The sequence below is a fragment of the Mastigoproctus giganteus genome, chromosome 10 (assembly GCF_048544385.1).
Source record: "Mastigoproctus giganteus isolate SK-2022 chromosome 10, ASM4854438v1, whole genome shotgun sequence".
Taxonomy (NCBI): Eukaryota; Metazoa; Arthropoda; class Arachnida; order Uropygi; family Thelyphonidae; genus Mastigoproctus; species Mastigoproctus giganteus.
The window spans coordinates 86,387,447-86,414,820 of NC_143584.1; the positions used below are offsets into that span (position 1 = coordinate 86,387,447).

At 36.8% G+C, this 27,374-nt stretch overlaps 1 protein-coding gene across 1 annotated transcript in view; it reads left to right on the plus strand.

Annotated features, from left to right (window-relative positions):
* The window catches only part of LOC150079135 (T-cell activation inhibitor, mitochondrial-like), a 200,974-nt gene that overhangs the window by 68,773 nt on the left and 104,827 nt on the right, over window positions 1–27,374 (plus strand). The window contains exon 4 of the mRNA XM_090383819.1: window positions 12,608–12,887. Coding sequence (XP_090239945.1) covers window positions 12,608–12,887 — 280 coding nt within the window. The remainder of the gene's footprint in view (window positions 1–12,607; window positions 12,888–27,374) is intronic.

A 27,374-nucleotide genomic window follows, 5' to 3' on the forward strand; every position in this document is an offset into this window, starting at 1 on the left:
TTACTCCATTTGTACTGTGCACACTTATATGCTCAAAATTAGATTATGGGTTTCAGCTGTATTCTTCCATCATGAATAGCCTACTTCACTGGCTTGACCCCATTTACCATCAGGCCATTTGTATTGCTACTGTTGCATTCAGAACATCACCTGTCCAAAGTCGGTACGTTGAAGCAAATGAACCACCGTTGTCACTTCGACTGAAACAGTTCTCTACAGTATGTCTTTAAGCTGAACTCCCTGCCAGACCACCCCACGTGGTCATCCTTTTTGAATCACAGTGGGAAAATCTTTAACACATCTCGGACTGCCAACCATCCATTTGGTATTCAGGTCCAAGAGATACTCAGAGAGGTTAACATAACGGTAGACAAGGTTGCTTGTTCACAAAAGCAGCCCCTTCCACCCTGGCCTGCTGTAACTACAGCATGTGACTTCATCTTTAAAAACTGGATGAAATCGGATGCACTGCCTGCTATCTACCTTCAGCTTTACTCACAACGCCGATCCAAACATTCTGACTTCTTGTCTTTGTATACAGATGGCTCAAAGTCAGAATCATATGTGGGACCTCAGCTGTCTTTTCTGACTGTGGTATATCTGAGAAGATTCTCCTGGAATGCAGCACATTCACTGCAAAACTGCATGTTATAGAGTTAGCCTTGGACCCACTAGAACTCGCTGATACCGACAGTTTATTATATACGCTGATTCATTGAGTGTGCTACGGGCTGTATCAGCAGTGAGATGCATTACTCATCCAATTCTGGGACAGAATTGGATGAGTAATGCATCCAATTCTGGTTTCAAACGGATATTGGTTTCAAATGGTTTCAAATGATTTCAAAACATTGGTTTCAAATGGATATTGAAACCACCTTCTATGAAGGTGGTTTCAATATCCATTTCTGCTGGATCCTCAGCCACATCGGGATTAAAGGAAATGATTTGGCTGACAATACAGCCAAATCAGCCACCCACTCGAATAATCTTGACCTGTCAATCCCCTATACAGACTACAGGCAAGTAATCTACAATAAATTATACTCCCTGTGGCATTATTTGTGGCATCAGCAGGTAACAAACAAACTTTATCAGATCAAGCCTGTGATCAAATTATGGCAGTCTGGTCTGCACAGGTATCTTAAGGAGGAAGTTGTTCTTGCTCGGCTCCACATAAGACACAATCATCTGATACATTCCTTTCTGCTGAGAGCTGATGACTCTCCTATGTGTTAGCAATGTGATACCGTTTTATCCTTGAAGCATATTTTAACAGAATTTACAAATTTTAGACACGTTCGTTTTATCACTTTTTAATCACCTGACTGAGCTTATACATTATCAGTTTTTATCCAACAATAACCATGTGTCAGCAATTTTTATTTGTGATATATGTATAAATCTTTGACAGGGTAAAAAAAAAAAGTTTACACACAACCTCTACCGGCAAGGTTATAAATATTATAGTTTAGTTAAGTTGTGTGCTGTCATAAGTAGGAGCAGAAAGAAGCTCTGAAAGGCAGGTTTTCTACTTTTTCACAAAATTGGTGTGCAATATTAGTGTTAAGAAGAGCAATAAACCAGCCATTAGAGCAGTGGAAACCTCAGTGTGTTGAGGTTTCCACTGCTCTAATGATTGATTTATTACCCTTCCCCAGTGAACTGGTTTACCTCCTCCCATTGTCTTTTATGGTTTACATATTTAATTATAGTATATTGATGGTAAAATAAAGAACATTTCTTATTGCAATTCTATAGGAATTTCTTTCTTTTTGACTAAAGAGTGAATTTTGAGCAGAATATGGCCATTAGTATTAATAGTGGCAAATGATACAAGGAAACAAGCTACAGCATCAGCAAAAAAAAAACAAAAAAACTTTTCCACTTCACCCACCCATCCCCTCCAATAATTTGTCTAGTTCTTCCTTGAATTTATTCGAATTATCCACTTCCACAACGGAGGGAAACTTGCTCCAGCAATCAACCACCTGTTGGTTGAACACAAACTTCTGCACATCTATTCTTCAACTTTCGTTCCTCAGTTTGAATTTATGCTCACTCATGTGCATAGCCTGAGCAAGAGGAAGTAACCCATCAGCATTGTTTACTCAAATCATTCAAAGCCTTAAACATTTCAATCAGATTACATTTTAGGTGCCTGGCTCCAGATGCTGCAGTTTGTATAACTCAAGCTTTTCTTGGTAAAAGTACTCCTTTGTTCACCTAAACAGTCTTGTTGTCGTTTTCTGTACCTGTTCCAGCAGGTCTACACCCTTCCTAAAATGAGGCCTCCAGACCTACAGTAGCGGAAAAAAAACTGCATCACTTGTGAATTTTGCAAATAAATGTGTTTTGCACTGCATTGTGGGTTGCACAAATGTTCTAAATGCATTTGTTAGATGGGATATATATGAGATATATATATATATATATAAATATATATATAGTCTTGTGCTGCAGGTGAAGTTTTTACGGCTCAGGAAAGTAGAGAAGTTTTTTCTGTTTTATTAACTTAAATTGGTTTAAATTAGCATATTAACTTGTTTTCTAGTGTAGCTTTATATTCCTAGTTACGATACTTAGTTAAAATTTTAATGTAGATAGAGATTTTGTAGGTTATTACTTAGTATCGGTAAGGGTATCCAATCCATGTGTTTTACAAATTTTGCAGAGCTGCCGAATGGGAAGTTTTTTAGCTATATTTAGCCGCTTTATTGACTAATTGTTATATTAAATTATTTTCTATAAGTAGCTTATAGACCCAGTTAAGATCCTTGGTTTATTCTGAATTGAGACAGCGAGATTTTGGAAGTTAATTAATACTTAAGTGTCCGTAGATTTACCGTTCGTAACTTGCCGCCATTGTTATACAATACGACGTTATATCCCGAACTAGATAGCATTAGCTTAGTATAGTATATAATATTATCAATTAATCAGTAAAATTTATTAATCTTGTTGAACTTCATTGTCAGTTAAATTGTACTTTTTAATTAAATACATATAACGACTTAGATTTTACAAACGTAACATAATTAATTAATACATAACTTGATATGGAAGTTATATAAAGAAACTCGAAGATAATACTTGATACTGAAAAAAATATATGTAGATATATATTGTTACAATTGCGTTGGGATAGAAGTTTAGGGTTATAATTTTGTACTATAATTGAAATTTTATTGAAATTGAATCGAAATCATGACTCAGACCAGAGCAGCAAAGCAAAAGGCCCAAGCTAAATGGAGTGCTGTGGCTCAGGGGAGAACTGAGGGGGGGCAGTTACCCTCTGAATCACAGCCTTTTTAAATGCACTGCTTGATGTTTGTGGAGCAATCAGGCACAGGACATGATATTGCCAAGGGGGATGTCTGTGTGTGTGTGTGTGATTGTATGAAGTGTGAGGAAATGAGGCGACAACTCAGTGTTGTTATGGGCCTATATGAGAGCTTGAAGGACAGGGTGAATGCCCTCGAAGGATCTAAATTTAGGAGCCCATGAAGCTCTCAGCTGCCCACATCAATGCCAGAGCTTGCACTTGATCATCAGGCCACACAGCGGCAACGCAAAGGCAGAATGCGCTGGTCCCACAGGAACTAGTAGTTGTTGGTGACTCTATTGTCAGGGAAACGGGGAACATGCTATGTAAAAAGGATAGGTGGAATAGGACCAGGGTATGTCTGCCAGGGGCAAAGGTTGATGATGTTGTAGAGCAGATATCTTTTAAGGGCACAAAAGGTGATATTGTTGTACACGTTGGCACTAATGATTTTAAGAGTAGGAGACCGGCAGAATTACTTCACAAGCACAAGACAGTGCTGAAAAAAAAAAGCCGTGAGTTAGGGTTGAATTTGAAAGTGTATGCAATTCTGCCCAGACACGATAGGAGAAAGTATATGATGAGAACCTTGTCGATCAATTCAGCCCTGTAAAGATTGCAAGGCTCAAGGGGTAGAATTTTTTTCAGCCTGGTCTGTACTTGTAACAGGAGAGACTGCTTCTACAGGGATGGGATACACTTAAATAGAAAGGGTGCAAGAATATTTGCTGATGCTATCGAGGCAGTGTTAGGTGGCCCGGAAAACTGCTAGTTTGGGGGGATACAAGGACTAATAGATTAACAGTAGCCATTGGCAGAGGTGAAAGTGATTCTTGCACTGCTTCTATTGGAATGAGGAGCAGCATGGAAAACAAGATGCATGGTATTTCAGAGACTGCTGGGAGTCATTGCGGTACAAGTAAACACATGGATTGTGTTAGGGCAGCTAAGAATAGGAACAGGTGCATGTATACTTGCATTTACACCAATGCTCGGAGTTTGGTGAATAAATTTGATGAATTTGAGGTATTGCTCAGAACATCAAAGGCAGATATTGTTGGGATATCAGAGATGTGGTGTCACACAGATATAAGGAATACAGAACTGTAATTTGGGTAGTACAATGTGTACAGGAAGGATAGGAAGGGAAGAGGGATTATACTATTAGTTAAGAAACATAAAATCCAAGGAAGTGAAGCCAGTTGACATCGCTGGAGAGTGCAGTGTCGAATCAGTTTGGTGTGACATAAGCATTGGGAGATCAAAATTGAGAGTAGGAGTGTGGTGTGTTATAGGCCTAATGACTCTGAATGAGTATAATAAGGAACTGTACAGGGAAATAGTGGGCCAGTAAATCAGAGAGTCTTATAATGGGAGATTTTAATTTCCCAAATATTGGCTGGAATTTGTGGGTTGGTCACTCGCACAATAGCAAGGCTTTTGTGGATTTATTGGATGATTGTTTTCTACATCAGCATGTTTGGGAGGCAACTAGAGGGAGTAATACTCTTGATCTGATTATCAGTAGTGATTCTTCATGCAATAAGAATCTGCAGATAAAGGAACCACTAGGTGGCAGTGATCACAATGTGCTGAAGTGGGATTTACTCAAAGAGGTAACTACCATCAGGGGTAAAGGGAAGGGTTTTTGCTTTCATAAAGGTGACTATAGTGGTCTTAGAGATTTTTTTTTTAAATTCTATACAGTGGGTCCAACTGATGTTACCAGCAGCAAATTCTAAATGGGATGCATTCAACAAATTAATCTTGGAAGCTTTACATAGACTTTACATAGAAACTAGACTTTATATATCAACGAAGAAATATTGTTCAAGGTTTAGCCCTAAATGGATGTCAGATGAACTAATGAGACATATGGCAGAGAAGAAACATATAAAGCATTGGATAAATATAAATTAATGGGTGATATGGAAGCCTACGATAGATATAAGCTGGTCTGTAACCAAGTCACAAAGGAGATTAGGCAGGCAAAGACTGATTATGAGAAATCCTTGGCAAAGGATGCAAAGAAAAAGAGAAAAGAGTTCTTTACCTATGTAAACTCTAGAAGGAAAGGGATGAATCAGATTGGTTCACTGGATATTAATGGTTCAACTGTTGATGATCCTGCTCAAGTGACTAACAAACTAAATGAGTATTTTGCATCTACATTCACCATTGAGGAGTTATTCAGGGAGGGGAATGCCAGAGGCGAGTTAAACTCTGGCAGTGAGCTTGATGATTTTGTAATAACTGAGAGGAAAGTGGAGGAGAAATTGTTGAGGATAAACATAAAAAAGGCACTCGGGGTGTATGGGATTTATCCAGTTATATTGAAGGAGGCAGCAAAGGAAGTAAGCAAACCCTTAGCCATAATTATGAGAGCTTCTTTGGACTCGGGGGAGATACCGATGGACTCGAGATGTGCAAATGTGACCCCAATTCACAAAGGAGGATCAAAGGGCGACACAAGTAATTATAGACCTGTTAGTTTAACTTTTGTTCCAGGAAAATTAATGGAGGCACTGGTTAAAGGAGCACTGCAGGATCATCTACACAAGAGTTTGTTATAGCTCGGAAACAGCATGGTTTTGTTAAGGGAAAGTCTTGCCTGACCAATTTGATTGGATTCTATGATGTGGTCACAAAGGAACTGGATGCAGGGAATAACTTTGATATAATATATTTGATTCTTGGGAAGGCTTTTGATACTGTTGCACACGGAAGACTGTTGCACAAATTGGAGCAGTGTGGCATTGGAGGCAAATTGCTGCTATGGATAAAGGGATGGTTGAGTGGGAGAAGACAGAGTGGTAATCAATGGGCACTGCTCATCGTGGACTACTGTTATTAGTGGAGTCCTTCAGGGTTCAGTGTTGGGTCCATTGTTGTTTTCTGTATTTATAAATGATATTGATGATGGTATATCAAGCTTAATATCCAAGTTTGCAGACGATACGAAGGTCGGCAGCGATGTTAAGGACACTAATGACAGTACGCTGCTGCAACAGGATCTAGAAAAATTGAGCAGATGGGCTGAAAGGTGGCAAATGAAGTTTAACATTGACAAATGTAAAGTACTACATATGGGAAGCAGTAACCCCAGAGTGACGTATCAATTCTGTGGTACTACACTGACAGTGGTAGTGAACAAAAAGGACCTGGGGGTAATAGTACAGGCAGATATGAAGTTTTCTGAGCAGTGCAGACAGTCTGCAAGAGTAGCTCATAGTGACTTGTCAATGATATACAGGAATTTTTCTAGCTGGGATAAGGAGGTGATTATCCCCTTGTATAAGGCAATGGTCAGGCCACACCTTGAGTACTGTATACAGGTCTGGAGGCCTCATTTTAAGAAGGATGTAGAGCTGGTGGAATGAGTATAGAGAAGGGCAACAAGATTAGTGAATGGAACAAAGGGTTGCTCTTACAAAGAAAGGCTTAAATTTTGCAAATTACAGTGTCTGGAGACGAGGCACCTGCGAGGTGATCTGATTGAGGTGTATAAAGCCTTGAATGGTTTGAGCAAGCTCAATGCTGATGGGTTCCTTCCTCTTGCTCAGAATAATCACCTGGGAGGGCATAAATTCAAATTGAGGAAAGACAGATGCAGGATAGATGTGCGGAAGTTTGCATTTAGCCAGCGGGTAGTTGATTGGTGGAACAGACTTCCATCCTTTGTTGTGGAAGTTGATAGCCTAAATAAATTTATGTCTGAGCCTGACAGGTATTTGGAATGAACGGAGGGGTGAAATGGGATCGTTTTTTTTTTTTGGCTGTTGTTGCATAAGTTTGCTTTCTTGCATCATATGCCTCTACTAATGCTAATGATCTGTGAATTTAATCCAATAAAAAGACTCCACCTGATATACCTAATTGCCATAAATATCTTCCCAAAGGGTAAAATGCCTAATTAATGGAAATATGAGAAATCATGCAAATGGCAATCATGACAACCAAACATACATTTTATTGCATTTATTTGCAATAAATACCAAACCAAATACAAATACCAATCATACATTTTATTGCATGACAACCAAACATACATTTTATTGCAAACTGAAATGACAAGTTAACGTAATAGTATTATGTATTGTAAATCAACAAAATAAGTTTTCAATATTTTGTTTTTCCTCCTCCTTGCAATGATCTGTCATAGGGTTAATCAACTTCTGGACATACTGTTGCTCAATTTTGTGGTGCCACACCCTTACAATGCTCTCTTGCAGCTGACTCTTACTTGTTGGATTCTTCTGAGCAATTTTAGATGACATTATGTACCAGCAATTTTCAATAGGGTTCAAATCTACACTGTTGCTGGGCCAGTTCAGCACTAATGCTAGCATTTCTGAGGTACGACTCCACCTTAAGGGAGAAAAATGAGGGAAAACATTATGTTTTAAGCCTTGTGAGACAAGATGACAAACTCATCATTAAATCTAAATAGCATAGAACTTAACAATTTTGCTGTATGGCAAGATGCTGAGTCCTGTTGAAAAATGCAGTTTTGGACGTCTATGTGGTAATCCCTAATAACAGGTTTCAGGCACTCCTCCAAGATGCATGTAGGTTTCTGCATTCACTGTTCTGTTAATAAACTTAATTTGCCTGACCCCTTTGATTGTTATGTATTCCCAGACCATCTTACCGGCGGGGAATTTTACAGTCGGTGTTATGCAGTTAGGATGGTATGCCTCCGATTTTCATCTTCCGACATATCGCTTCCCATCCGAGCCATGCAGGTTGAATTTCAATTCGTCAGAAAAGATAAGGGTGTCCCATTCCTCTTTTGTCCATGAAACATGCGTTTTAGCTCAAGCAAGTTGCTTCTTCCTCATTTGTTAGGTCAACAAAGGCTTCTTCTTGGGCCGATAGGCATGCAGACCACATTCCAAAAGCCTTATTTGGATAGTTCATGCACTTGTTTCAACAGAGGCCATTTCAAGTCCATTTTAGAACAGGAGCACTAGCATGGTGATTATGAAAGCATAGCCATTTCAAATATTGATCTTTGAGAAGCGTAGTCCTCTCTTATGGCCTGATCCAGGTCTTCTCTTCACATTACCGGTTTCATGTTTTAATTTCAGCACCAGGGATACTGTTGACTGGTGGCAGCCTATTTTATCAGCGATAGCACGTGTAGAAAGCCTTTCCTGGGACAGAGCAACAGCTACGCATTTTTTTCTTGGTGTCAACCGAACATATGGGGCCATGCTTACACCTCTGCAAAACAGGATACTAATGAGCATGTATATGTATACCGTTCCATAGAAACGGCTGATGCAGTACCCTACTATTACTGTCTGATGCAATAGAATTGTTATCTGATGCAATACCTTTGCTTTGCAACAAACAAAATGATGACTGTAATCAAACAATATCTTATACATGTCACTAAAAATGCTACTTTTTTAAAGGTGATGCAATTTTTTTGTCTGCCACTGTATATGCAGTACTCCAGATGTGGCGTGACCATTGCTTTATACTATGGGATGATCACCTCCTTATCCATGCTAGCAGAATTCCTGTATATCATTGACAAAACCTTATGAGCTGTGGAAAAAGTAAATACATGGGCTGTTTTAGTTTAATTAAGAGTACGAACAGGTGTATGCATACTTGCATGTAGACCAATGCTAGGAGTTTAGTAAATAAATATGATGAATTTCAGGTGCTGGTAAAAACATCAAAGGCAGATATTCTTGGGATATCAGAGATGTATTGTCATTCAAATATAAGGAGTGCAGAATTTGAGGATACAATGTGTACAGAGAGGATAGGAAGGGAAGAGGGGTTATGCTGTTACTTAAGAAACACAAAATCTAGGGCAGTGCATCCAGTTGATATGGGTGGACAGTGCAATGTTGAGTCAGTTTGTTGACATAAGCACTGAAAAGCAAAATTGAGAGTATGAGTGTGTTGTAAGCCTAATGACTGATGATTACAATGAGTAACTGTAGAGAGAAATAGTGTGGGCAAGTAAATCAGACTGTCTTGTAATGGGGGATTTTAATTTCCTAGATATTGACTGAAACTTGTGGGTTTGTTACTTGCACACACTAGCAAGGCTTTTGTGGATTTATTGGATGATTGTTTTGTACAGCAGCAAGTTCGAGAGGCAACCAGAGGGAGTAATACTCTTGATCTGATTATCAGCAGCGATTCTTCATGCATTAAGAATTTTGCAAATAAAGGAACTACTAGGTAGCAGTGATCAGAGTGTACTGATGGGGGATTTACTCAAAGATGTGGCGCCTCCGTAGCCAGGTGGGAAGGAGCAGACGTGCGTAACACATGCTTCTTGATTAGACTGGGGTTCGAGCCCGTCATCACCAAATATGGAGGATGTGGAAAGGTCAAGGGAATGACCACCGCATATTCCCAGAGCAATATGGCCTTGGTTGCTAATGCTCCTAAAAAAAAAAAAACTCAAAGATGTAACTACCATCAGCTGTAAAGTAAAGGGTTTTTGTTTTCGTAAAGGTGACAGTAGTGGTTTCGGACAGTTTTTAAATTCTATACGGTGGGACAAACTGATGATGTTACCAAGAGCATATCTAAGTGGAAGCATTCAAAGAATTAATGTTTGAAGCTACTAGGCTTTTCATGCCAACTAAGAAAAATTGTTCAAGGTGTAGGCCTAAATGAATGTCAGATGAATAGATGAGACCTGTGGCAGAGAAAAAAAAAAAGCATGGAATGCATATAAATTATCAGGCAACACAGAAGTCTATTGCAGCTATAAGCTGGTCTGTAATCACGTCACAAAGCAGGTTAGGCAGGCAAAGCAGATTACGAGAAAGCTTTGCAAAGGATGCACAGAAAAACAGCAAAGACTTCTACTTATGTAGACTCTAGAAGGAAGGGGATGAATCTGGTTGGTCCACTTGATATCGATGGTTTGACTGTGATAATCCTGCTCAGGTAGCTGACGAACTGAATGAATATTTTGCATCTACATTCATAGATGAGAAGATATTCAGTAAATAACAATGGTCCCAAAACACTGAACCAGTGTTTTGGGACCATTGTTATTTACTGTACATTTATGAATGATATTGATGAAAGTATATCAGGCTTAATGTCCAAGTTTGCAGATGATACAAAGGTGGCAACATTGTTGATGACAGAAGTTTATCAAACTGTAACAGGGTGCTTAATGATTTTGTGACAACTGAGAGCAAAGTAGAGGAGAAATTATTGAAGTTAAACATAAGAAAGGCACCTGGGGCGGATGGGATCTATCCTGTTATGTTAAAGAAGGCAGCAAAGGAAGTAAGAAAACCCTTAGCCATAATTATGAGAGCTTCCTTAGAGCATTAGACTCAGGGGAGGTCCCCACAGACTGGAGATGTGCAAATGTTTCTCCAATTCACAAAGGGGGATCAAATGGTGGCACGTGTAATTACAGATCTGTTTAACTTCTGTTCCTGGAAAATTAATGGAAGCACTGGTTAAAGAAGTGCTGTTGGATCATCTAGACAAGACTGCAGTTATAGTTCTGACACAGCATGAGTTTAATAAGGGGAAGTCTTGTCTGACCAATTTGGTTGGATATTATGATGTGGTCACAAAGGAACTGGATGCAAAAAATAATTTTGTTTATCGTATACTTGGATTTTAGGAAAGTTTTTGATAATGTTGCAAATGGAAGACTACTGTACAAATTGCAGTAGTATGGTATTAAGGGCAAATTTCTTCTATAGATAAAGGGATGAGTGAGTGGGAGATGACAGAGAGTGGTAATCAATGGACACTGCTCTTCATGGGCTAATGTTATTAGTGCATTCCCTTCACCCCAAGTTCAGTTTTTTGGGACCATTGTTATTTACTGTATTTATGAATGATATTGATGAAAGTATATCAGGTTTAATGTCCAAGTTTGCAGACGATACAAAGGTGGCAGCATTGTTGATGACACTAATGACAATATGCTACTGCAACTGGATCTGGACAAATTGAGCAGATGGGCTGAAAGGCGAGAACTAAAATTTAGTATTGACCAATGTAAAATACTGCATATGGGTAGCAGCAGTCCCAGAGTAACATATCAACTCTGTGGTACTACACTCAGGGTAGTGGAGAATGAAGAAGACCTGGGGTAATTGTGCAGTCAGATATGAACTTTTCTGTGCAGTGGGGACAGTGTGCAAGGGTAGTTCATGGTGTCTTGTCAATGATATACACTAATTTTTCTAGCAGGAATAAGGAGGTGATTATCCCCTTGTATTAGGCAATGGTCAGGCCACACCTTGAGTACTGTGTAAGGTCTTGAGGCCTCGTTTTAGAAAAGATGTAGAGCTGCTGGAATGAGTACAGGGAAGCGCAATGAGATTAGTTAGTGGAACAAAGGGTTGCTCTTACCAAGAAAGGCTTAAGTGCTGCAAGTAGCAACATCTAGAGACTAGGTACCTGCGAGGTGATCTGATTGAGGTGTATAAGGCCTTGAATGGTTAGCAAGCTCAATGCTGATGGGATTCTTCTTCTTTTCGAAATTAATCGCTTGAGGGGACATAAATTCAAATTGAGGAAAGACAGTTGTAGAATGGATGTGTGGAAATTTGCCTTTAGTGAGCTGGTGGTTTATTGCTAGAATAAACTTTCATTTGTCATTGTGGAAGTTGACAGCTTACATCAGTTCAAAGCAGAACTAGTCAAAGATTTGGATTGAATTGGAAGGTTTTTTTTTTTTTTTTTTCTTCGCTGATGGTGTATAAGCTTGTTTTCTTGCATCTTATGCCTCTGCTAATGCCAACATTTAAATTTGTCATAATGTACAGAATATAAAACTTTGACCACACACACACACACACACACACACACACAGCCACCAAACTCTCCACTTTTTAAAAGAAATTAAAAACTAAAATTGTACTTGCATTAGTTGAAATTGGCTTCTAATTTTTCTCTATTTTAGAAAAGTAATTTTTAAGTAGCATTAAAAGTAGAATACAATCATATTAATTAAATATAAAATACAAATGGAGAAATATTTAAGACAAACAGTGTTATTAAAATTTCTGATTATTTACTTCCTTCAATATCAGCAAGCAACGGCTGAACAAAAATAACATTAGATATTGTTTGTTGACTTCTTGAAGTAGTGACTACATGGGAAAATTTTTTATGGTTATGTCATTGAAAAATTTCCCCATATCATTAAGAGTCCATGTGATTGTTGTTTAGCTAAAAACATTTTGAAATTTTTAATAATAATAAACTTATTCTCTGGGAGAGTTCACTTATTATTATTTATTTTTTTTAAAATTTTGTTTTTAGGTGTCATACCTTTCAGATCCATAAACATTAATCTAGATGGAAAAGATTTACAGACAACCGTTCAGACTATTCTCTCTACATGTCATCTCTCTACCAGTTATCTTGAACAGTTATCAGCGAGAAAAGCACACCAGACTACACAGTCTACATCATCTGAAACACTATATCCACATTCTAGCTATGCTTTTGATATAGATTTTATGCAGGAAAGGCAAAAAGCTGAAAGGACTGTAGAGGATATGCAGTACAGTATTCAAAAGCATTCTGAAGTGTATCTTAGGTTTGTATATATTTTGCTCTCATTTTAAATGGTTTTCCTTAAAAATATGCTGGTCATGAGCTAAAATGTTTCAGTAATAAAATTAATCAATTTCAACTAATATTAATGTGCCAAATGGAAATAAAACAGTTAAAATTGATTATTGGCTCTAGTTTTGATGATACCATAGATGTCATTTTCATTGTGTTTTTGCTTGATTTTCAGAGAAATTTGGCCTTGAGGTACAAGTGTGGCAACATTGCAGCCACTGATGCTGAGACCCACTATTTCTTGCCTAGACGTGTCAATCAGTCTGAGCCAGGCATTTACCTGTGCTACACTTGTTGTTTTCAACTGAGCAAAAACTTAAAATTTAGAATACTGCGTAAGTGTTTAAATATTGCAGATAATTTTTATGCTTGTGGTGAAGTGGCATTTGCATCACAGAAGCATGCCATTACTCCGATAATAATAATAACAAATGGAAATAGCAGACAACTGTTATTTCGCCTGCAATGTTAGGGGCCAGGACAACAACTAGGTACCTCATATTTGTTGCAATATTTGTGCTTCTAATTTCTGCGGCTGGTTAAATCACAAAGGTCGTTCGATGCCTTTCACTGTGTCTATGATATGGAGAGATTCTTCAGATCATATAACGGACTATTATTTTGTATGATACCACCTCTACAGCAGAGGATTTCCAAGAAGAAAAAGGGAGCCTTAAGCTACCAGAATATACCATCTGGTATTCGACTGGTACCCCACAGAGAATGACTTCCCATTTGTGAATCGCCAGCTGAATATGTTTTAGAATCTGATGAAGAGTCAGGCGATGGCTGTGATAAATCATCTGAACCCTCCACATCAACAGATCCTGATTTTATTTCCAATTTCCCCTTTGCAGAGCCACACAAAATTATGCAAAATGAATTAAATGATTTTATCAGAGATCTTGATTTTCCAAAAAATAAGGCAGAAATTTTAGGCTCAAGACTGTAACTGTGGAATCTCCTTCCCCTGTTCCACTGAAAAAGGATTTAACCCAATTTTTTAAAATGGATGGTAAGAAACCTTCTTGCCTGCACCAATGTTAGTGGTCTAATGAACTCACTTAATATTGAGCACAATCCTCAAGACTGGCGACTCTTCATCATCATCAGTCATTTTCAATCCACTGCAGGATGAAGGTTTTCCAGTTCCTTCTGTTTTGTGCAATGGCCATCCATTTACTACCCACAAACTCAAGAATTTCATCTGTCCATCTCCGTTGTTGTCTTCTGGGTTTTCTTCTAGCTCCTCTTGTACCATTCTGTTATTTTCTTAGTCTATTTGTCATCATGTCTTCAAGCTATGTGTCCTGTCCAAGACCATTTTAGTTCTTTAGTTTTGATAAGAATGTCCTTTACTTGAGTTTGCTGCCTAATCCATGTGTTTCCCTTCTTATCTTGTCTGATTCCCTATATAATTCGTTCCATTCTTTGCTGTGTGGTTCTCAACTTCTCTTCCATTCTTTTTGTGGGTGCCCAAGTTTCACTTCCATAAGTCATGGTGGGGAGTATACATTGGTTCATTATTTTATGTTTCAGACAAATTAGGATATTGCTCCTCAGTATGTGACTATATTTCCTGAATGCTATCCATCCAAAATTTATCCATCTCTTGACTTCCAGCCATTTATCATTATTACAGCTAATCACTTGTCCCAGATAAGTATGACTCCACCTTTATCATTTTGACCGTTATCATGGTGCTGACTAAGAGAATAAGTGAGAGCGGTACTAGTAAATCTATCAAAAAAAAAAAAAAAAGGAAAGCGATCAATTCAGATCAGAAAATTAAAATAAGGATGTTTGAAAATGGTCAAAATGAACATGTATCTTGCAGAATTTTGATTTGTCAGTGTCAACAGTGAACACAATCACTGTTGATAATAAAGGAAGAATACGAGAAGCGGTGAAGGGATTGAAGTCAACTGATAACCAAGGCTACGAAATACATATCAGTTTTTACTGTACAATTTCTTCCTTTAATGTTTTCTTTTCTTATGTGCCACTCCATTAACTTCACTGCTGTCCCCACATAAGGTTTTTTATTGAATTAATTAAAAATATATAACTATTTTTCTTTATTCTTCTGAGGATATTATGTGGTTTTCGTAATTTTGGCATGTCACGGATATAGGAACAATATTTTATTAGTCATTCCCTAGTTACATAAAACTACTTACGTAAGAAGTCCTGGAATGCATGTGGGGGACTTACTGTGTTTTCGGATTAACCGGGAAATTGATTATTTGGGATTTTTATTTTACCATCTATCCCGGAAAATCGAGAGTCTACTGTATATAAGTTAGTAGTTGTGAAAGGCAATGTGTTAACGTTACGGTAATGTGTTAATGTGTTCTGCATATAGCAGTGTCCCAGGTCCATAAACCATTATTATTATTATTTTTATTATTAATAATATCTTAAAACGTTGCTTCCTTTAATATATATATATATATATATATATATATATATTATTATTTTTTTTTTTTTCCACTTGGCAATAGTTCCTAAAAAAAGGTGACAAATCCCTCTTGTCCAGTTGTCATCCTATTGTACTTACCTTTACTCTTTCCGAAATAATGGAATAATCCATTAACCATAACACCTAAACTGTCTCAATCTTCCTTCTGAATAATGATTGGCAATATGAATTCCATCAGTATCGATCCACTGGTGATTTATTGGCCTATGTTACTCATCTATGGGTAATGTAAACCAATATATCAAATTAACAGGAAAATTTTGATGAAACTCAAGCACTTGCTCTTGACATTTCTAAAGCCTTTGATCATGTTTGGCATAAAGAAGCTCCCATCTTATGGATTGCCAACTGCTTTTAAAATTGGATATATAGTTTTATCTGTGATAACCCTCTCTCTTGGTTAATAGTAGATGCATTTCTGTCTTCTGACTTCTCCACTAATGCTGGTTCCCCCCCCCCCAAAGTTCAGTTTTTCTCTGCAGTTTTCCTCTTGTATATTAATGGTTTTCTTCTGACTGGAAATCCTATCCATAGTTTTGCTGATAGCACACTGCATTCTACCTTTTTTAGTTTGTGAAACTGCACAATCAGTTTTAACTTTTCGAATATCCACCACCAGTTCCTTAAATGCTGTTCTCCAGTGATGCAAAGATAACTTAGTTAATTTCAGCCCTTCAAAAACTCAGTCCTGTCATAATCTCACAAAAAAAAGTCTATGCTTATCTTTGTGATCCCCAGATTTCTGGGCAAGGACACATATTTCTATTAAGGATTACCCCAACTTCTAATTTCTGTTGGCATAAGCACATCATGAATATTGCTTCCTCTGCATCAAAAGAAATTGTTTTTTTTTTTCACTCTTGGCATTACATTTCTTCTAAACAATTACTCATATACTCCCCCCCCAGCACTTTACAGGTTTTTAGACTCCATTCAAATGATGACCTATTTCTTAAGTCTCTCCACTCTGTCTGATGCACATTCTCTTTCTGCTGCATGCCTTTTCTGTAGATACTTCCATAGGATTGTTCTTTTGAGTTGGCATCTGTAATATCCATGGTCTCTTCCAAAGCACTCTGACCATGTGTTTCAGCCAGTCAGCATTCATTTACTGTTCAACTTCAAACTCACAGAAAGAACTTTTCTTCTTCCTCAGTTATCCCTGCAACAACCATCCTTCATATGCATTTTCTTAAAATTTCAGTATTACAGAAATTCAAGTCTAATAAGAGTTATAATTCATTTCATGTTTGCTATTTATATATATATAAACCTGTCAGGTTTAACTATTAATGGAAGTAACTTATTCCAGTAATTCACCACGCACTGGCAGTAAGATAAAATTTTCTATACTCCATTCTAAACATTTTCCCTGTAATTTGAATTTATTGCTCCTAGTTCTACAGTTATTTACAATGATGGAAATGTCATCTGCATTCATTTACTCTCTCCTCAGAGTCTTATAGACTTTATAAGGTGCCTGGTTTTAAAATTCTGTAGCTAACATATTTGAAGTCTTTTCTCATGCTGGTTCCCTTTTGCAGATTTTGCCTATCTTTGGACCCTTTCAAGAAGACTGTGTGTTTTTAGGGTCTCTATATGTGTTGCGATAGGGAGGTCTCTATGACCTCCCTATCGCAACACGAATGCTCGATTAGTCATTTAACATGTGTCCTTATTTATACTCTGGCATGACCACCAGGTCAGAGAAGTTTTCAATAAATCATGAATACAGTAAGATAAAATTTTCTATACTCCATTCTAAACATTTTCCCTGTAATTTGAATTTATTGCTCCTAGTTCTACAGTTATTTACAATGATGGAAATGTCATCTGCATTCATTTACTCTCTCCTCAGAGTCTTATAGACTTTATAAGGTGCCTGGTTTTAAAATTCTGTAGCTAACATATTTGAAGTCTTTTCTCATGCTGGTTCCCTTTTGCAGATTTTGCCTATCTTTGGACCCTTTCAAGAAGACTGTGTGTTTTTAGGGTCTCTATATGTGTTGCGATAGGGAGGTCTCTATGACCTCCCTATCGCAACACGAATGCTCGATTAGTCATTTAACATGTGTCCTTATTTATACTCTGGCATGACCACCAGGTCAGAGAAGTTTTCAATAAATCATGAATACAGTCATTAATAATATTTAGCAGTCAGTGGCTTTGGGTGTGCAGTAGCACTCCCAAAGAGTGTATGCTACTGCACTCTTGCTCCCAACCACTCAGCTGTGCCATTTGCTTATACAGACAGGTATAAGTCATTGGCCTTGCTTGCTTGCTTGCTGTCTGCCTTCGCTGCAAACGTTCAGCCTGCTCATATTGATAAATATTTGTATTGACGATTTATTGTAAACTCTGCTGACTTGGTTGCCATACCGGAGTATAAACAGAAAATTTATTTATTATTATCATAACTGTCAAATCCCTTTTTTGATCTGCTGTTTTTAATTCAACACCACCAAGTGTATAAGTTATTTTGGTGCTGTTCCCCAAGTGTATAAGTTATTTTGGTGCTGTTCCCCAAGTGTAATCTTGCATTTTGCTGCATTAAAATGTAGTTGACCATGTTTCTGACCCCCTCTTAAACCTATCCAAGGAGATTCGGACATTTGGGGTTGGGGACACTGGCACTTCACTAGATACTTGAGTCCCTGATGTGTTCCTTGGTTTATTTTTTGTGCAATCACCCATTTCTTCAGCAGTATTCAAAGTAATCATTATAATGCACCAAGTTTTATCATGATCAGTATGCTCCTTGTGATTGTCTTCTACAGTGACTACTGAATGCATTCCACAGGTTAAACAAGCAACTCATGATTCTAACAATAGATTTAATTACACACAGCCAAGGTTTTTGCTGTCATTATAACTAATCGTACAGCTTTTCAGCTGCCCGATAAGTTATGATGGCTGCAAAATTGAAACTTTGTGACCTTTGTTATTATGACAGAGAAATTGATTAAATTTCTGCACAGTACCTTATTAAAATTAATGTCACATAAATTGGTAAAATTGCACCTACTGTCTTATAATTATTCCTTAGTCACTTCACAAGTGAGTTCTCTAACATACATGTAGGCCTTTAGCAGTGAATTTTCTGATTGCTTGCAGTTTGGCTAAAGCAGTGAGTTTCTATGGCAGTGTGCTTTTTGGAGTTTGTTTCATTTTTAAGTTTTTTGAAAATAAATAATTGAATGAAACGTAACGTAACTTATTAAATATATAATTTGTTCTTATTTTGACTCAGTTGATCAGCATTGGAGTGAAAAATAATCAAATCAAAAATAAAAAGAATTTTGTGACAAAAAAAAATCATGAAAAAATAAAAAAGATATAAATTTCTTTTTGTTGCAGTAATATACTCTTCACTTTATGTGTGTTGTGTGGTTTCATTAACTTATGAAACAGAATTCCATAGAATTCATTTAATTTTGACACTTTTGTATGTCCAAATCAGACAGGTGATACTAACAGGTATGAGTTTTTATTCAATTTTTGAAGCTATTTTCTTACCATCATCTATAATAATTGTTTAAAATTACTTGAAAACATAAGATATGGCAACATCTATTCAGACACCTTGATAATTTGTGCATGAATGGGATACATTATGAAATGATTTTGAAACATATATGTATATTTATTGATATAATTATATCTACTATGCCATTTGAATTATTTGAGTAATAACCTATAATACATGCCATAGCTAAATTTTAAATTGTGTTCATGTACTGGAATTTCTAATGTACCAATTACTATATGCAACTAAGGGCAATAGTGGCAACTGGAATATGCATCATAGAAACAGATAGGTTTCTATGATGCATATTCCATAGTTGATTGCATAGGTTTATGTTGATTGCATTCACTATACATTGATGGGTGTTGATCCCCTGTTGAGTGTTCATCAATGTGTACAGACTGTAATCAGCAGGAGATAAATTTAAATATTTAATGTGTTTAATATGTTAGTGTTAGTTTTTTTATATCTATACACACATTCCCATAGAAAACAGCTACAGATTCCACTCATCGAAAATGCATATACAATGCAATTTTATAGTATGAATCAGAGCTGTGCTACTCAATATGTTCTACGTTGATAATAATATTAGTAAAATAATAAGAGGAGTCTACCTCAATATAGTGCGTAGAACCCTTCCGTATGATACCCTCCAGAAATTAAAACGGAAAAAACGAAAAAATCGGCAAACTTACCGGTACATTAGAGTAAAAAATAAATAATTAAATAATCAATTTAACACAATACAAATCAATTTTTCGTTTTTTCCGTTTTAATTTCTGGAGGGTATCATATGGAAGGGTTCTACGCACTATATTGAGGTAGACTCTTCTTATTATTTTACTAATGCAATTTTATATAATCTGTATGATGCTAGTGTTGGGGGACAAATTTAATACCCACATTATTAAGTAAAATGAGTTATAGTGAAAAATAAAATTTTTCTCAGTTTTTTTCTCCAATTTTTTAATATGAATGCACAACTAAAATATCACCTATTAAGCAAGTACTTACTATTGTTATTATTGTTTTATATTTAGCTTTACTCTTGTGTTGTGTGAACAAAATGGGTTAAATTTTTAAATGGCAAAACACCTTTAGTGTAGTTTTTTAATAATGCTGTACTTTACAATAAAATATTAAACAGGGACGCTTCACATACTTCAAAAAAATAAAAGTTCAAAATTGATACTTTTTATAACAATCCCACACTTCCAAGTGAAACTTGTTTACAGGGATTCTAATTTACAGTGTAGGTGCATATACTGGAAATAGGCACAACTGATTATTTTGCGTAATCTTATGGCTTGCATAATCTAATGGCTGCCATAGCTAAGTGATCATATTTGAAGGTAAAAAAAACCTTATCCCCCCATAATGACTTTACAGTACTTAATCTATAATACTGCAGTATAATTAAGGATACTAACTGCAGCCAACAGAAATAATCTATAAAATATATATAAAAACTATTCATTGATTGATGCACAGTTTGTTGTGCCTTTAGCAATTTTTGTCATTCCAAATACAGGCAAACTCGGTTTAAGAACATTCACTATAACAAACGTCACAATTCATTCAAAATTTTTTAAAGTTGCCAATAGATGAGAGTTCCTTATAAAATGAAATGCCAAAAGTATAGTGAACATAATTGTAAAATTTAAATAAATAAACTTTTAAAAAATGTATTCATTACAATAATTATCAGAAAATTATTATATGATAATTATACTGAACTATTCTTGGTTAATAAAACTAATCTAGCCAGTAAAAAACATTGGTTTACATGTCACGCCGCATAGAATGTTTTCTCTTGGGAGAAAATGGCTGCAGCTTTTAAATCAATTTCTGAGGAGTTGCCAGTCTTTGAAGACTACACAAATATGGAAAGAATTGCAAAAGTCTAGCATGCTACAGTGAGATTTTTGAATTAAAAAAGAAACTAACTGTGCAATCTTTTATAAAGCATATTTTAACAAAGTGAAAACCCAGTTGTTTCTTCATTATCAGACGCCCTTCCATCTACCTCATCTGCACTTGATATCACTTATGTGGAAAATATTGAACTCTGATGAAGATATTGATGAGTAAAAGTTGAATACAGTATATATGTATGTACAGTACCTATATTATGTTAGTACTGTACTCATTTTCTTTATTTCTATTTTGCAACTCTTTTATGTTCTTAATTAAAATTAACAAGTAAGATATGTTGTTTTTTCATTCCTTTCTTATTTTATTTTATGTTACGTATCGTATACAAAAAACTATAATGCATACATACATTATAATAAAACATATTGTGTAGACCATTCAATGCTTAGCACACAGTTTTAACGCTTTAAAATGGCTGCTAATGTATACATATCGTAAAAGCTCAAGAATGCAAGATACACATAATGAACGACATCCTGGAATGGAACTCGTTTGTAAACCGAGAGTTGCCTGTATAGCTTCATCCTTGAAAAGAATGTCGTGTGCTGCTTTTTACAAAAAATTTTAACTGACAAAAATGGTAAATGGTTCCCCTCATCCCTTCTGAAGAAAATTTTTAGTTCAGGAGTATTCCATATGTAGTTAATGTGTTGTTGATATTTTTTATTGCATCTCAAAGTGAGGTGAGACAGGGGAGAAACTGAACACCTTCAGCAATTATTCTCTTATTATTCAAGACTGCTCCACACAATTGTTTTGTGAAAATCCATTGCGATCTTATCCATCAAATTGTCATTATAATTAGTAGTGCCAAATGATGCAAGAAAGCAAGCTTATACAGCATCAGCTAAAAAAAAAAAAAAAAGACACTTTCCATTTCACCTATTCATTCCCTTCAATAATTTTAGTTCTTCCTTGAAATTTTTTAAGCTATCAACTTCCACAACAACAGAGAAAAGTTTGTTCCAGCAAGCAGCCACCTACCAGCAAACTTCTGCACATCTATTCTGAAACCATTCTTCCTCAGTTGGAATTTGTGCCCCTCCATGTGTGTAGTCCGAACAAGAGGAAGGATCCCATCAGAATTGGACTTACTCAATCCATTCAAAGCCTGAAAGACCTCAATTAGATCACCTCACAGGTGCCTATTTGCCAGATGCTGCAATTTGCAGAATTGAAGCCTTTCTTGGTAAGAGCATGGCTTTGTTACCCTCACCAATCTTGTTACCCTTCTCTGTACTCATTCCAGCAGCTCTACATCATTCTTAAAATTAGGCCTCCAGACCTGTATGCAATACTCAAGACATTGCCTTATACAATGGGATAATTACCTCTTTATCTTGCTAGCAAAATTCCTGTATCAGTGACAAAACTCCATGAGTTGACCAGGCAGCCTGTCTGCATTGCTCAGAGAACTTCATATCTGACTGCACAATTATCCCCAGGTCTTTTTCATTTTCCACTACCGTGAGAATAGTACCACACGGTTGGTACATTACTCTGGAGTTACTGCTACCCATATGGAGTACTTTGCATTTGTTAAACTTCAGTTGCCATTCTCAGTCTATCTGCCTAACTTTTCTAGCTCCTGTTGCAGTAGCATACTGTTATTCCTGCCATTAACCACCCTGCCAACCTTTGTACCATCTGCAAACTTGTACATTAAGCCTGAAATGCCTTCATCGATATCATTGATAAATAAAGAAAACAACAATAGGCTCAACCCTGGGGAACTCAACAAATAACATTAGTCAACAAAGACCAGTGTCCACTGATTACCACTCTGTCTTCTCCCACTCAACCATCCCTTTATCCATAGCAGCAACTTGCCCTTAATGCCACACTCCTCCAATTTGTACAGCAGTCTTTTATGTGCAACAGTATCAAGTGCTTTCCTGAAATCCAAGTATATGATATCAAAATTATTTTTTGTTTTCATTTCCTTTGTGACTACATCGTAGTATCCAATGAAATTTTCCAGATAAGATTTCTCCTTAACAAACCCATGCTGTGTTTGAAGTATAATTGCAATCATTTTCTAAATGATCCTGCAGTGCTTCTTTTACCAGTGACTCCATTATTTTCCATGGAACAGAAGTTAAACTAACAGTTCTGTAATTAATCTTGTTACCCTTTGATCCCACTTTGTGAATTGGGGATACATTTGCATATCTCCAGTCCACAGGGACTGCCTGTGAATCCAGGGATGCTCTTATAATTATGGCTAGGGGCTTGCTTACTTCATTTGCTGGCTCCCTTAATATAATTGGATAGATCACATCCATCACAGATGCCTTTCTTATGTTTAACTTCAGTAAATTCTCTTCCACTTTCCTCTCAGTTATTACAAAATCATTTACCGCTCTGTTAAAGTTTGATAAACTTCTGACATCCCCTTCCCTAAAGATTTTTTCATGTGTAATGGTCTGTCAGCAACCTGAGCAGTTTAAGCAACAGTTAAGCCATTGACATCAAATGAACCAATGTGGTTTCACCCCTTCCTTTTACTGTTAATATGAGTAAAGAAGTCTTTGCTATTTTTATTTGCATCCTTTGCCAAAGATTTCTTGTAATCTGGCTTTGCTTGCCTAACCTCCTTTGTGACATGATTACAGAACTAGTTTTTATCTACCATAGGTTTCTGTGTTGCCTGATAATTTGTATGCTTCCCATGTATTTTTCTTCTATGCCAAAAGTTTTATCAATTCATCTGATATCCGTTTAGGCCTATACCTTGAAGTGTATTTCTTGGTGTGAAAATCCTAGTAGCTTCTATGACTAATTCCTTGAATGATTCCCATTTACAAATTGGTATTAGTAATGACCAATGGTGCAGGAAAGCAAGCTTATAAAACATTAGAGAGAGATAAAAAAAAAAAAAAAAACCTCCGCACATCACCTGTCCTTTCCATCCAATTTGTCTAGTTCTCCTTGAATTTATTCCAACTACCCTCCTCCACAACAACAAATGGAAGTTGTTTCAACAATGACCTCTCAATTTAAATTTCTTGTTTTATATGCTATGAAAAATTTCAGAAACTTCATTGTGTATTATATTGTAATTGTGATTTATCCTTTATTAAATGTGCTTGCTTGTCTTAATTTACAACACTTATGTTGTAAATTGTCTAGTTACAGGATTTAGAAAAAAAAAATCGTGAAGCGTCAACAGATAACAGTTTAGTGTTTATGTTGTACTTATAAACATTAAGTTTCAAAAAATTTTTTTTTTTGTTCAGTCTACACAGTATACAGGGCCACTGCAAATGGGTAGGCGAGGCAAGCATCACTAACTGGTGGCAGTTCATGAAGGCTTCAAAAAACTTTTTGACATACAAGTCGAACCTCTGTTTAACAAACTTCTTTATAGTGAAATTTTCTATTTTGCAATATTTTTTGAATTCGCCTTGGTAATTATATTTAAAATAGATTCTGTAGATCAAGGAAAATTTCCATATAATGAATGGATTATGAGAGACAACTGGGAATGCATTATCCGCACCTCTAGCCTTCAGGCAATTGAGGCAATTAGTGCTGCAAGCACGAATTAAGAGTCAAAGGGGTTTATCATCCTGCAACTCGTGGTACTCTTAAAACCTATCTGCTTGTCCCACATACCCAGGAGTTGCACTGGTCATCTAATTGGTTTATGTTTACCAGTATTGGTTTACGTTTACCAGTAATAAATACAGTACATGAAATTGAAGACTTACATTAATTTGCTTATTATCTGGATATCTGTTTTCTATTTATATTTCACAGGCTTATATTCCAGAACGTGGGTACAACCCCGTACTTCAGCCGGAAAGAGAGGAAGAAGACAGTGATAGGATGTGAAGGCACCTCCCACTCACTGTTTTATCTCCTATCCTGCATGTTACTGGGGAATGTCACTTGACATCACAATGTTAGAGCTGAAATGAACAAAAAACAGCAATTTTTTTCTTAAATAGCTAATGAAAATTAACACCACTTACAACCACTGATTCTTGTTACCCGTACATTACTAGGCGATTTCATATGCATTATCAATGAGAATTGCTCATGCGCCTCAACAGAAATGCTTATTTTTTTGTTCTGGGGGCTGCTGTCCCCACCTGCCGCCAATATAAAGAGAACCTGATACTAACAACTCATACAATTAATGTAAAAAACATTAAATTGTCAAGAAACAGCCTGAAAAAAAAAAAAAAAAAACCCACCTCATCAGTCCTTGCATGCCAGCAGGTACACTTCATCAAACATCCCCACTGAAAACACTTGTATTCTGAAGGTAATCAAATTCACACTTGTACGTAGAAAATACAGCTGCGAGTTACAGGCTCTGAAAAAAACGATAAGTGTTTGCTTTTTATTTACATAATTGTTATTTTATATTGTACTTAATATGTAGTCTTATAGTTCTAATTACGCTGGTTATTTTTATTTTAATTTATATAAACAGTTTTTGTAGATATACGTAATACTTTATAAAACCGTTAGTCCGTTCGAATCTTGCAGGCATTGTTTTTTGTTTATAGTGATAGGGAATTCAAATTTTTAATTGAGGTAGCTAGGTAGCTCTAACGTATAATTATAGAAACAGTAATACGCTTCACTGTTTCTATTAGATAGCGTAGTATTGACATTTAATTTAATTTAATTTATTGATCTTATTAAATTAATTTAAAATATCATGCCCCAAACTAGAGCAGCAAAGCAACGGGCACAAAGTGGCAGGAGTGCTGTGACTCATGGGAGAACTGAGGGGGGGCGATTCTCCAACGCATCACAGCCTAAAAAAATGTGCAACTTGTGAAATGTTTGCCGAACTATCTGGAACGGAACATTATATTGCCATGGGGGATGTCTTTGTGTGTGTGCGCGATGTAAGGAGTGTAAGGAAATCAGGCGACAACTCAGCATTGTTATGGGTCTATATGAGAGTTTGAAGGACAGGGTGGATGCCCTCGAAAGATCTAAATTGAGGGGCCCATCAGGCTCTCAGCTGCCCACATCAACGCCAGAGCTTACACTTGGTCATCACGCAACACAGCGGCAACCCCCAAGGCAGATTGCGCTAGTCCCAAAGGAACTAGTAGTTGTTGGTGATTCTATTGTCAGGGAAACGGGGAATATCCTTTGTAAAAAGGATAGGTGGAACAGGACCAGGGAATGTCTGCCAGGGGCAAAGGTTGATGACGTTGTACAGCAGATATCTTTTAGGGGCACAAAAGGTGATATAGTTGTACACGTTGGCACTAATGATATTAAGAGTAGGAGACCGGTAGAATTACTTAACAAGTACAGGTCACTGTTGAAAAAAAGCCGTGAAATAGGGTTGAATTTGAAAGTGTCTGCAATTCTGCCCAGACACGATAGGAGGGAGTATATGAGAGAGCCTTGTCGATCAATTCGGCCCTGGAAAGATTGTGCAAGGCTCAAGGGATAGAATTTTTTTCAGCCTGGACTGTACTTGTTAACAGGAGAGACTGCTTCTACAGGGATGGGATACACTTAAATAGAAAGGGTGCAAGAATATTTGCTGATGCTATCGAGGCAGTTTTAGGTGGGTCGGAAAACTGATAGCTTGGGGGGATACAAGGACTAATAGTTTAACAGTAGCCGTAGGCAGAGGTGAAGGTGATTCTTGCACAATTTCTATTAGAATAAGTAGCGACCTGGAGCGAGGGGTGTTGGGGATTTCAGGGACGGATGGCAGTCATCGTGAAACAGGTGGGTATATGGGATGTGTTAGAGTAATTAAGAATAAGAATAGGTGCATGTATACTTGCATGTATACCAATGCTAGAAGTATAGTAAATAAATTTGATGAATTTGAAGTGTTGGTCAAGACATCAAAGGCGGATATTGTTGGGATATCAGAGACGTGGTGTCACACAGATATAAGGAATGCCGAACTGGAATTTGGGGAGTACAATGTGTACAGAAAGGATAGACAGGATAGGAAGGGAGGAGGTGTTATGCTGTTAATAAAGAAAAACATAAAATCAAAAGAAGTGCATCCAGTTGATATAGATGAACAGTGCACTGTTGAGTCAGTTTGGTGTGACATAAGCACTGCGAAAGCAAAAATAAGAGTAGGAGTGTGTTATAGGCCTAATGACTTGAATGAGTACAATGAACAATTGTACAGAGAAATAGAGTGGGCTAGTAAATCGGAATGTCTTATAATGGGGGATTTTAACTTCCCAGATATTGACTGGAACTTGTGGGTTGGGCACTCACACACTAGTCAGACTTTTGTGGATTTATTGGATGATTGTTTTCTGCAGCAGCATGTTCGAGAGGCAACCAGAGAAAGTAATACTCTTGATCTGGTTATCAGCAGTGATCATTCATGTATTAGGAATTTGCAGATAAAAGAACCACTAGGTGGCAGTGATCACAGTGTACTGACGTGGGATTTACTTAAAGATTTAACTACTATCAGGGGTAAAGAAAAGGGTTTTTGCTTCCGTAAAGGAGTACAGTGGTCTCCGACAGTTTTTAAATTCTGTACAGTGGGATCA